Genomic DNA, 12225 nt, shown 5'->3' with positions numbered 1-12225 from the left:
TGTTACTATTGTTATCCAGAGTACCGTTGTGTATGGTACTTTAAAGTATTGGGTTCTGTTGTCTGAAATCATTTAATAAGCGCACTATTCAGATGCAAATTCAGATGCTTGTCATTCGTCTTCCTTAAGCTTTTGTCTTTTCTGGTCAATCGTAATTGTTAAAACCTTTAGCTATGCACAAGAATAGAAGTAGCCTAGGCCTAACCCACTTAAATATCATTAGGCTATTATGCATGAGAAGGGACTAAGCTTTTGGAGGGATTAATTTACTGCCACTTTAGAAAGAAACAGAATTTAATGCTAGTGCAGAATTCTTTTCTGGGGTGACTGAAAACTTTAGCAGTTTTTAACTGATGTTGGAAGGATGTAATAGCCCTATACAGTCATTGGGCGAGTCCACTAGACTAGTTATAATAGCTTGAGGGGCTTTAAGTTTGCTTGTTTTGAAGATGTGGAATAACAACCAGGTTAAGTGTCGAAGTGGTCCCCCACAAAAACACGGTACACGAGTAGGCCTACTAGTTATTGGCAGATAAAACTTTGCCCGGCCTGGTTAAGAAGAGAGAATGGGGGGTGTTCGGGGTAGTGGCTTGTTCTTTATGATCAGGGCCGTTCGCAGGACCGCGCACACACTGCCAGCGAGGTCAGTGGGGTTGGACTGGCACACATTAGCCAGCCATGAACTTCATGGCAAAGTGTCAAAAACGCCCCAGGGGTGACTTATTGTGAGTTACGTTGACACTCCGGATTTGTGTGCACGTATTTTAGTCGTGTGTGTGTGTTCACTGCGTCTATTTTCTGCCATCGTTTTTTTGTCTGTTGAACTGTCAGTGGGGCTGAGCGTTGATGGCAACGGTAATGCCAGCCAGGGAGCGCGCCCTGACACAGTGTGAAATGTCATAAGGCAGTCCTATCCCCATCAGCGTCAGAGACTAGCACCTCTGCCTGAACAGCTGCTGCCCCCAGCTTGGGCAAAAGAACGAGTTTATCTTGGGTCTGTTCTGTCTAGAGGGGACAAAAAACTGAGTTATATCACCATTTTATTGAGGTCATCCCTCACCTTCTGTCTTTGCATTCATTGTATTGCTGACCTCCCCTGTGATGAAGGAAATCCCTTTCCTGTCTGGATGTTGTAATAAACCTTAGGTCCTAATACGTTTTGTTTTATGAGTCATGGTGGAACTCAGTACTTACAGCTGATATTGTTCCCTTTTTTGATTGTCAAAGCTGGCCAGTACTCCTATCATGTGTATGTTTGTACCTGTTTGTATTTTGTCTGTCTGTTGCAGGTGACATTAAATGATCAAAATAGTTAATCTCTCTTTCTGTCACTCTCTCATCAGACTGTCGAACATGGATTCCCTAACCAACCCAGCGCTTTGGCCTACGATCCAAAGCTGCAGCTTATGGCCATTGGCACCAAGTCCGGAGCCATCAAAGTGTATCCTTTTTAAAATTGGGAAAACAAAGTGCATGTTGGTCGGTGGCTTGCACGGTCGGCTGGATTTCTGAATGGGAGGGCGTGCGGAGACTGAACGGTCTGCACAGATTTATGAAGCACCATTTCTGAACTTTATCCCCGGTCAAGCAAGAAGGTTTATGTTGTTTTGATGGTGCTGAGTGTGCCATTGTGTGTATGCTTCTCCTAATGGAACCCCATTTTGGATTGCTGCATAGTTTATTTTTTTTCTCCACCATGAAATCATTGTGGGTTGTCAGTGGATTATCATAGCTCTGAAGTTCTGATTTCTCTCTCTCTCTCTCTCTCTCCGCTCCTCTCTCTCACTCTGTTTGGTTTCATTTCCCAAGTCGCTGAGTCACCACGAAATGAACTATTGATTTCACGGTGTTGCTAATTTTTGAGTAATGAGCGGGGGAAGTGGTTTTGGTGATGCAGAGTGTGTTTTCTTTTTTAACGCAGTGTTCTTCCGAGTATGATAAAGGCTAGCAGCCATTGCTGCGATAAGGCTTTAAATACTGCACATTCCTCTCGGTGACGTCGTGTAGGCCTCTCTCTCTCTCTCTCTCTCTCTCTCTCTCTCTGCAGCGGCGGCAGCAGCAGCACTGGCTGGCGTTGTTGTCAGCGGCGACGGGGCGAGCGAGCGTACAGTAGAATCAGGGCTTTGAGCTGCTGCAGACAGCACGGCTTCTGGGGTGACTGGCACTGTCAGGCACTGCCCTGCCGAGAGAGAGGGAGGGAGGGAAAGAATGGATGGATGGATGGAAAGCAGGATAGGGGAGGGAGTGGGATGGAAGAGCGAGGGAGAGTGACAGATAGTGAGAGGGAGATAATGTATGAGGTAGGGGGTGTGGAAAGCAGGGGAGAGAGGGGGCAAGCAGTAATAGGCTCAGGAACAGACAGACAGAGAGAGAGAGAGAGAGGGAAAGAAACACAGACAGACAAATGTTGTAAGGATTGAATGGAGAGAGGGGAAAAAGAGTGGTGGAGTAGTGACCAGCGAGACTCGCTGAGGCCTGAGTCATTCAGGGCGTGTTGCACTCGAGAGAGGTCTGCTGCTGTTGAGCTGTCAAATCTGTCTGACTGTCTTGGTCACTGCACTTCAGTTCAGATTTGCCTGTCAGCAAACCACCCCGCCGACCCGTCCGCCTTGCCCTCCGCCACTGGGACCAAGAGCTCACATGACGGAACTCTCCCAGCTCACCCAGGCCTGGGTGCTGATGGTTCAAAAAGAAAGAAAAAAAAAATGACCGGGGCTTCTCTGGTTTGGAGTAATGAGTGGTTTGGGTTTGCGAGCATTTCCTCCGTCTAGGCACCAGGGGCCGGTGGGGGTGTGGTGCGGTCAGAGTCCGTGTTGCAGACGCAGGGAGGGGGGGGGTAGTGGGCAGTGGGGGTGGATGAAGCTGGCGCTGCCCAGCCGCATAGCTTGCATGTTTGACATCTCCCTATACTCCAGTGTTTTCCTCCTGCTCTCCCACACACACACACACACACACACACACACACACACACACACACACACACACACACACACACACACACACACACACACACACACACACACACACACACACACACACACACACACACACACACACACACACACACACTCGGTCTGTAATTCTACCAGGGCCCTGCTGAAGCTGATTCATGGTGCTGCGTTTGTCTCTCGCTGGGGTGTGTTCACGTTCTCACACTGCGGCGTATGCACAGCCAGGGAGAGGTTTTGTTTCATTTGAATTTGGATGAGAGATGTTTGCAGTACAAACCTCCCCAAGGGCCTTAGTGTTCTTGAGTATTTTGCATCTGATAGTCCCGCCGTCAGTTTTAACGGTGCTTTTTTGGCTCACATGTCTTGCTTTGAGTACTTTGTAATCAACTTGTGTCAACATGTTTTAGCTTTCTTCTAAAGAGAAAATCCCTACCCATGTGAATGGAACCATGTTTAATCAGACAAGAGGCTTCCCTTGTGTTGTTTATTCGTTAGACATCTAGGCTTGTCTGTTCCTTGTCTATTTAACCAAAAGTGGTCTAGGATGGCCTTTTCCATGGGCCATATCATTTGCATCATAGCATAGTTTACGCTCCCACGGGGGGAAGCATTGACTCAATTATCTCTCTTACTGCTCACAGCTTGTCTGTCCATCCCATACCCGAGCAGTTAAAAACACATTATCTTTCCAGCTTGTTTATAGAATGCCAGTGTTGGGTTGGTTAGGTAGGTTAAAAAAAAAAGCATTTTTCTCCCCCCACTCTCTCCCTGATGTGGGGCATGCTGTGCAGCTAGATGTGTGGTTTGCACATCAAAAGGGAGATATGGCTGTGTATCTGCATAGCTTCATAGTCACAGTCCGCTACACTGTCATCGGTAGACGCGCTGGAGAAAAGGCAGGCGTCTAAAGCTCAGCAGTGGTCAAGTGTGACCATCGGGGTCTGTGTGGCAAAATCAATGGGACCCACTGTTGTTGACCTACTTTTATATATTGAATGACAAGTGATGATCTGTATATCAAGTATAGTTTATTATTTAATTATGTTGTAAATGCACTTCTATGATTTGGGGATAAAAAGATAGTGGCCAGCGCATTATACAGTTGTTGTTGTTGTTGTTGTTGTTTTTTGTCAGATGAAACTTTCTTTGTGGACTTGTTATGAAATAAATGGCCCAGGCTCAGTAGTGTATGTTATCAAGAATGTCAAGTCAGCATTTGTAATGCTTGGATTGTAATGCTTGGTGTTTTGCACTACACATGGTTTTGAAGGATTTGCAACAGGTGTTTTTACCTGCAGCGTTTCCCATCTCCCTGCCTATGCTGCCTCCCTGGAGCAGTGGGGGAGCGCTTGAGGAAAGTAGCTCTATTAATGTGCTGGGTGGTTACGCTGGGAGGCCAGTGAAATAGCTCTTCTTCTTTTTGAAGGCAAAGTAAACGTTATCTCAGCCATGCAAACCCAGAGGCTTCTCTGTTTTTTAGGGACTGGTCCATCTTGTGATTATGTCTGTTGACTTCCTTTTCTAAGAACCAAGCTAATGTTTTGCTGTAAGATTGCGTTTCCCCCCCTGCAATGGTCAGATTTAGGCAGAAATGGGGAAAAAGAAAATACCATTGTATACCCCCTTTTGTTTTTGGTCCTTGTACTTGGTTTTGTTGGGCGTATGAAATAGGAGGTTGTGTTCTCCCAAATGTGTCTTGTGGGTAGTTCTGCTAGCTTTGCGGCACTAGTGGAGGAGGAGGAGAAGGAGAAGAAACACAGGGGAGGGCTTTAAATGGAAAGTAATGAGATGGCTGGAACAGTCAGGCCGACGGGGGAAATGGGTTCACCCCCCTGAAGAATGCATGTCGTCCTGCCCCGAGATCACCCTCTGCAATGGGGAGGGGATGTTGAGGAGGGGTAAGGGGGGCAAATTCTTTCAGAGGCCTGTTGCTGGCCCTCGAACCATCGCAATAAAGACATCTTTTGAACCGGTTTCCAAGGCCACCGCTGCAGCAGGCGGATAATCAGGATACAGCCATGATTTTTTTTTTTTTCCAGAAGACGGCGGTCCCCTGCCAGTGTGTGTGGATTTATTCTCTCTACACTGTTTATAACGTGTGTGTGAAGAGGATGGTGGGGGTGTCAGAAGCCTGTGTTGAATCGGCCGATTTATAGAGTTTTGTTCCCAAACGTTCCTCTCTGTCATCCCCTGTGGCAGTCAATATGTAGCTATCCATCTCTTTGTCAGGATATGAGACATTTTCTTCCTGACTGTAAGCTAGGGTTAGTTTTTTTATTTTGTTTCCTCAATCTGCATCATATGCTCTCTGACGTGTGGTTCTCATTTGCTGTTACTGACTGACTGAGCAGCATGACTGTCTGTGAGTCTTCAGTAGTCCCCTGTGATGGGGAAATTGGTAGGCCTTCCGACATGATTTTGTGTGTGTGTGTGTGCGTGCACGTACAACATCATAATTATTCTGATTTTGCACTGTGTTCTTACATGCTGACTTCAAAGAGGCACTGACCTCAATTGGTGCTCTAGAGAACCTCTGATGGAGAAAATGGAGGAAGTGCTTGGTATTTGTTTAGAGAAAAAGCCTCAGTATCGCTCTCATCAGGGTCGTAATGGAATTTTTATTTGTTTTGCGTTTTGCCATCTTGAATCTAGCTACCTCGTTCTAAAATGACTTGACTACTGGTGGGGATGAAAACAGAACTAAGATTGAGTGGCATTCCGCCTGAGGTTGGATGCCAAGGATATGATGGATAACTAGCTTTGATGACTCCATTGTAGGTAGTGCTCAGGAAATTTGAATGAGCCTAGAAGGAATATCTGTGTGTGTATCTGTGTGTGTGTGTGCCCCGTAATCTCTGGATGGAATAGTGTGTGTGTGTGTGTGTGATTATGTTATTTTTTCCCACTTCTCCTTTTTCGCTGTCCCTCTGCCTTATGGGTGAGCCAGCCCTGCAGGATATGATATTGAGTGGATTAATCAACAGCTTAGCTTCCTGCCATTGCTCCAAGCAGGGGGTAGCCGTCTGTGGATTTGGCTATCACGTGCTGGCGAAGGCACAGTGCCATATGACGCGCATTAAAGCTAAACATTAGCTCCCCTTGCTAACATCTGGTAGACATCAACTGTTTTTGTTGCTGATATTTACAGTGATACGATTAGGTCCTTCAAATAAACTTTTTTTTTCTGTTTTATTTTTAGTGCATCCTGTTTTTCAGTTTGATCAGTGATTTGCAGTCATTCATAGTCAAAGATGTATGATAAGTTATAACGGTGTTTTAGTAGGACATCTCAATGGCATATTATGTACTCATGTACTGTGTTTTATGATATGCTACAGTGATGGCTTGCCATCTCTGTATTTATTCGGCACCATTGATTTGCAGTCAGAAACTGTCCACTGGAACATCTGTTTTTAGGACATCCCAACAGCATGGTGTGTGTGTGTGTGTGTGGGGGGGGGGGGGGGTGGTACTCAAGTTATTTTGTAGAAATGTTCTCGCACCACAGTAGAGGCTTGGTTGTTTGAGTGGCGCTGTGTGTCCGTGTGTGTCAGTGTCTGCTCACTGATCAGTATTCATTGGCTCATCGCCCCTCTGAGCCCACACACAGCAGTAGTCTTGGTGGCTGAGGCTGTCTGCACCTCACATCGAAGCGCTTAGCATGGCACACACCTCACCACACACACACACACACACACACACACACACACACACACACACACACAGTCGACATGGCAGCGTTGTGCTGAGGCGTTATCTCGACTCGTGTTTCGGACAGCTCTGCAGATGAAAGGCCTGAGACTGAGCGTTCTGATTTCACGAGGAGCCTCGTTCTCACACCACACACACACCGCCGCCTTCCGTGCTGATTGAGTGCAGCTGAGGCAACACACAGCCGTGCCTCTCAGGCGCCTGCATCACTATGCCCGTCCGCCCCCTCCCTTCCACACACACACACACACACACACACACACACACACACACACACACACAAATGCTCACTCACTCTCTCTCTATCTCTATCTCTCTCTCTCGCTTGCTTGCTATCTCTCTCTATCTCCCTGCCTACTTTTCTGTTAATAGTTTTTTTTAGTGTCAGTCTCGGCCATAATCTCCTGGTCCACTCGGTGTTTAATCGACACATGCTGGATGTCTGCATACACGCTTGCAGGGTCATCCAGGGATCAAATGGGGTTTCTGCTCCAAATCCACGTCTTTCCAATTGCATTTTGAAGTGTTTGAATTGGGGCATTGCTCCAACTGCAGCCAGTGATCAGCAAACCGAGACTTGTTTACTGTTTATGGGCACATAAGGCAGGACGTGCATCTATGCAGTGTTCTTGGAGGGAGGCAGCAAGGATTCTCTCCTTTTTCCAATTTCTCTTTCATCCCTTTCTTCTGTCCTTCTTCATGCTTATCTGTGCCTTCAACTCTGTTGAGAGTGATGGCTGAATATCTCTGTTTTGGACATGGTAAAAGACTGGGGATCAGATGGCATCATTCTAGTTTATTTACCTCCTTCTGAACACTCACACAAACCCTTTTCTTTTCTTCACACTCTTTATCTCCATCTCGCTCTCTCGGTTTTGTGCTCCATCTCCTCTCCACCAAGCCGTTCGCTCTCTGCATGGCTTTGCTCTTTCATCTGATGGGCTTATCAGTGATTTTTCTCAGACCTCACTGCTCTGTGCTTGTGAAACAGCCACTGATGTTAGGGCAACCCCCCCTACACACACACACACACACACACACACACACACACACACACACACACACACACACACACACCACCCCTCCTGTTTTTTAAAAATCTGGTGTCTCCTCCAATCTGCCCTCTTCTATCGCCAGCGAAAGTCTCTGGGGACGCATCAGTCACAAACCATTAGTATTCTGATGCATGGCTTACACACACACACACACACACACACACAGAGAGAGGGCCCAAACTCAGTTCCCCTTCCCCACACTTCCAGTCAGTTCCTTTGCCCTTAGGTCTTTCAAAAGAACCTATAGGGTCTTTTAGAAATCCAAGGACCAGCAGAACGGGGAAGAATGAGGTGAATCTTTATTGGATTCACTGGCACGCTGCAACGTTGCCAACCTGTTTTTTTTCTTCTTCTCTCTGCCCTTTTAAAAAAAAGAGAGCACTGTTTGATTATAAGATGTCATTGTGGAGCATTTCAATAAGTAGGAAAGTTGGCTGGCTCAAGCAGGGACATTCTTCGTTAAAAAGGCCTTTCTTTCGGCCATTGGCTTCGGGCTTAATGAGACGAGCACAAGAGCGGAAATCTCCTTCCATACGGCTGGGTCGCTTGACCTAATCTGCTGTGACGTGAACTTCAAATGGCCAGCACACTTTGGGGCTAACTGATGAGCTTGCAGTCTCCAAAGGGCACTGAAGCAACCTGTTGCTCAAGCACAACAGTTGTAGAGTACCTTTTTCCTCAGCTATAAATTGTTTTTATTTTCAGCGTTATGGCAAGCTTTGCCAGAATAATCCAGAACACATTCACTTCTCATATGTTTCTGGTTATAAGGCGCCCTAATAAATTGGATTTTATAATGTTAATAATAAAAACAAATGTGTAAAATGCCTTTTAAGTCTTTAATGTGTTTTTGGCAACACCTAAACATAATATATGTTTAAAATGTGCTATGTTCTCTGTTAATGGAGGCATGTTCTAGCTATACGTGAGCGTGAACACAGTGTCTGCTGTTTGTGTCTATTCAGACCGTGAAATTGCATTATCTCTTGCTAAGTTAGTGGGAGCGCCTGAGCGGGTAATTGCCAGCCATTGTCGAGGGGAGAATGAGGGGAGAGGAGCCAGCTTCTCCAGCCCACGGTGTCCCCTGTGTGTGTGTGTGTGTGTTGTGTGTGTGTGTGTGTGTGTGTGTGTGTGCGTGCACTGTAAAGAGGCAGAGAGGCTCAAAGAGAGGGGGTGTAGGGACCAATGAAGAAACTGCTCAAGGCCTTTGGAATATTCTGGGGTGTGTCTCTGTCTCTGTGTGTATGTGTATAGTGGAGGCAGAAGGGGTGGTGGTCAACATATATTTGTCTATGAGTGTGCATTTGTTGGAGTGCATGTCTGATACGTTTCCTCAAGCGGATATGATCACGATCAGGAGTGTTTGAGAAGTTTGGGGTTTTTTCCTTCAGCGTTCACTTTTAAAAACAACAATCATGAGCGAATAATCAGGGCGGTGCTTTTACTGGCCCACATTCTATGTTTCCCTTTTGCTTCCCATCAAGCTGCTACGCTGATTAATGTGGTCACGACCTAAAGCAGTGATGATTCTGTCCATGTGCCAGCTTCTGTATTTGGTTTTGTCCTGCCAGTTAAACTTTCTTTTTCCCCCTGTTTTTTTGGGGTTGGCTATGCATCCATTTGCCTAAATGGAGTGTGTGTATCCTAGATGAGCAAACACAGCCATCAACTGATTCTGGATCAGATTTGCCCACGTTCTGACTCTGCTCTGTGTCGCTCTCTGCTGCTGGTTTGGCTGAGAGTTTGTTGTTGAACAGCTCTCCGTGCTTTTTGTCTAAAAGCTCCCCTTGCTGGCCCAGTCGTGGTTGAGGATCGCTGATGGTGGTTTCTGTGTTGTAACCCTTCGTAGTGAATGGTGATTGAGCAAAGGGAGTTGGTCACACACAGTAAAAGCAGGAACTGACCAAATGATAAAGTGTCATAACTGTCTGTGTTATTTTTCATGTCGCCGGGGTCATGGAAGACTTGTTGCACAACAAAGCATAGCGTCCGCCTCTCAAGAAACAGGAAATTTCGGCCTCTTCAGTGCGTGTTTTCTTTTCCTTCATGCGAAGAGGCATGCCTCAACCGCACACAAAAAACGGCCTGGTTTGTCAACCCCTAGCTCTTGTCTCGTAGGCTTGGTTTCCGTCCTGATCAAGCCTCTCCCTGCAGACCTCTCCATATAGAAAGGAGGATATTGAATAGACCTGGAGTTGAACCCCAGCCAGTCGTTTTGTCTCCCATTGTGAAGGGGGGAAATGTTGGAAGTTGGAACGGGGGGAAGTAATGCACGCCGCCCCAAAAGAGCAAGAGTGAGGTTCTGTTAGTGATTAATGAGGTCGGGAGGAATCTCTCTCTCTCACACACACACACTCTCCACCCTTTTCTCACACACACTCACTCTTTCTTTCTTTCTTTCTCCATTTCTTGGTCTCTCCCTCTGTCTGTCTGTCTCTATCCCCCTCACACACTCCCTCTCTCTCTCTCTCTCTCTCTCTCTCTGTCTCTCTCTCTCTCTCTCTCTCTCTCTCTCTCTCTCTCTCTCTCTCTCTCTCTCTCTCTCAGCATCATCCAGCTGTTTGCTTTTGCTCCTCCTATCTGCTCCTCACACCCAGCACATTCCGGGGCCTCGGCTTCTTCACCATCGCCTCCACCCTCCCACAGGCTCCGTCTCGCTCCCACCGCTCCCCCGCCCCACACCGCTCCGCTCACAAAGGTCGGCCTTTTGTGCAAAATTTCATGCACTCACTCTCGTTGCTCTTGCTCTCTCTGACACACACACACACACACACACACACACCTTTTTTGAAGAGCTTGTTCTCTTTTCCCCTCCCATCCATCCATCCTCTCTCTGGGCTCTGGCTCACTATGTCTGCAATGTTTTTCTTTTATAGGTCAGTTTTACCCTTTCTCGATCCCCATCTATGTGCGTTTTCTTCCCTTCATCTTTCTCTTTCTTTTTCTCTCACACTATCTTTCTCACACAACCTCATTCCCTCATTTATTCCTTTATTTTGTCTTATCGCGCCAGCGAGTGACGTAAACTTAAATAATGGAGAGGAAGGGGGGGGGGGGGGAGGGGGAAGTTGTCTGCACACACCCCTGCCCCCCCCAGCCCCCCCGAGCCCATCTCTGGGTGCTGTACACACAAAACCACTGAAGATCCATCCTGGAGTCCGTCCATGGCAAACAAACAGTGGAAGGACATGGGATGAGAGTGGTCGTCCGGATTTATTTTTAAAGCCCTCCACTGGCTTTGTTTAGTTTGGGGCTAAAAATAGGGCCAGGGTCCATCACTCATTTGTACGCTTGTCTTGAGAAGCTCTGGGCTCTCGCTGATGGTTATCGTGTTGATTTCAAGCCTTCCCATCTGTGCTACTTAACTCTCACTGGGCCCTTGTTTGCTGAAAAGTCAAACATTATGATCATTACTATTTCTCCGTTCGGTGCACCGAGACTCAGACCACAGATCCGGGAGTAATGAGTGATCGTAATGACTGGAATTAATTATATAATTATTTGCTGCATTGTGATGTTGGTTTCAGAGAATTGGACGATGGAGGTGAGACCATGTACAACAAAGTGCACAGAGTCAGCCCTTAGCATGAAGGTGGAGGATAGTTATTGTTTGTGTTGATGATTTGTTTTTGACTGTCGTGAGTATCACTATTTGGGGTAATGATAATGTATTGCAAACATATATAAATTACACAATATATTATCATGGTATCTTTCCTCCCACCCCAGAGTTGCATGCTTTTCACATGAGTTCAAGTATTCAAAGTGTTCAGAAAAAAAACGTTATTGTCTATGACGGTGGTCCCCAACCCTTTTTGCACCACAGACCAGTTTAATACAAACAATATTTTCCCGGACCTTGAGGCAGGGTGGGGCACAATGGCCAGGTAGTGATTGTCTATTCCAGTTAATCCAGTTAAAAACGTAGGCGCTGAAGTGCAGAGTGAACTCATGTCGGTGCCGGTGTACACCGGGCTTTAAAGATGTTTTGGTAAGTTCTCCTTCTGGCCAGAGGTGTTCTTAACCAGCTGCCTGATGGGAACAGCTGAAAGGAATGGTGGAGTGGGTGTGAAGGATCCTTAATGATGGGGTCTCTCTTTCTGTCCACATGACTAGGTTCTGATCCTGGAGACAGCAGTGTTAAATAGGGTGGCATCTCATGGGTGTCACGATCATCATGCTGACACGTTACTTCACCTGAGCCAGGCTGGTTTGATCAGAAGGATCTTTTCAGTGTTCTGGCAGTAAGGGTGTAGAATGACTTGTAGCGTTTTAAAGATGTACAAGTAGCTTTTCAGTCGAAGTCGCTTAGGCTTACTGAAACCCAATTATACCAAGACGGCTGAGTAGCTGGATTGTGGAGTGTTAAGCTCTGGATCATGTGTGTGTGTGTGTGTGTGTGTGTGTGTGTGTGTCTGTGTGTCTGTGTGTGTGTGTGTGTGTGTGTGTACATTCTCATACACTCACTCGCAAGCTCACTCTCTGTTACATTTATGAATATAAATGCA

At 46.5% G+C, this 12225-nt stretch overlaps 1 protein-coding gene across 2 annotated transcripts in view; it reads left to right on the top strand.

Annotated features, from left to right (window-relative positions):
• llgl1 (LLGL scribble cell polarity complex component 1) overlaps window positions 1-12225 on the top strand; it is a 40280-nt gene that overhangs the window by 656 nt on the left and 27399 nt on the right. For both annotated transcript variants that reach the window (XM_076266139.1, XM_076266140.1), the window contains exon 2: window positions 1344-1441. In XM_076266139.1, coding sequence (XP_076122254.1) covers window positions 1344-1441 — 98 coding nt within the window. The remainder of the gene's footprint in view (window positions 1-1343; window positions 1442-12225) is intronic.

Source organism: Alosa pseudoharengus, unplaced genomic scaffold, assembly GCF_046254945.1.
Source record: "Alosa pseudoharengus isolate Yale_2024_CS ecotype anadromous, Long Island Sound unplaced genomic scaffold, YU_APseudo_1.1 YU_APseudo_1.1_scf_4, whole genome shotgun sequence".
In the NCBI taxonomy this organism is placed as follows: Eukaryota; Metazoa; Chordata; class Actinopteri; order Clupeiformes; family Clupeidae; genus Alosa; species Alosa pseudoharengus.
The sequence above is the reverse complement of the archived record's forward strand: the minus strand, read 5'-3'. Positions and strand labels throughout refer to the sequence as shown.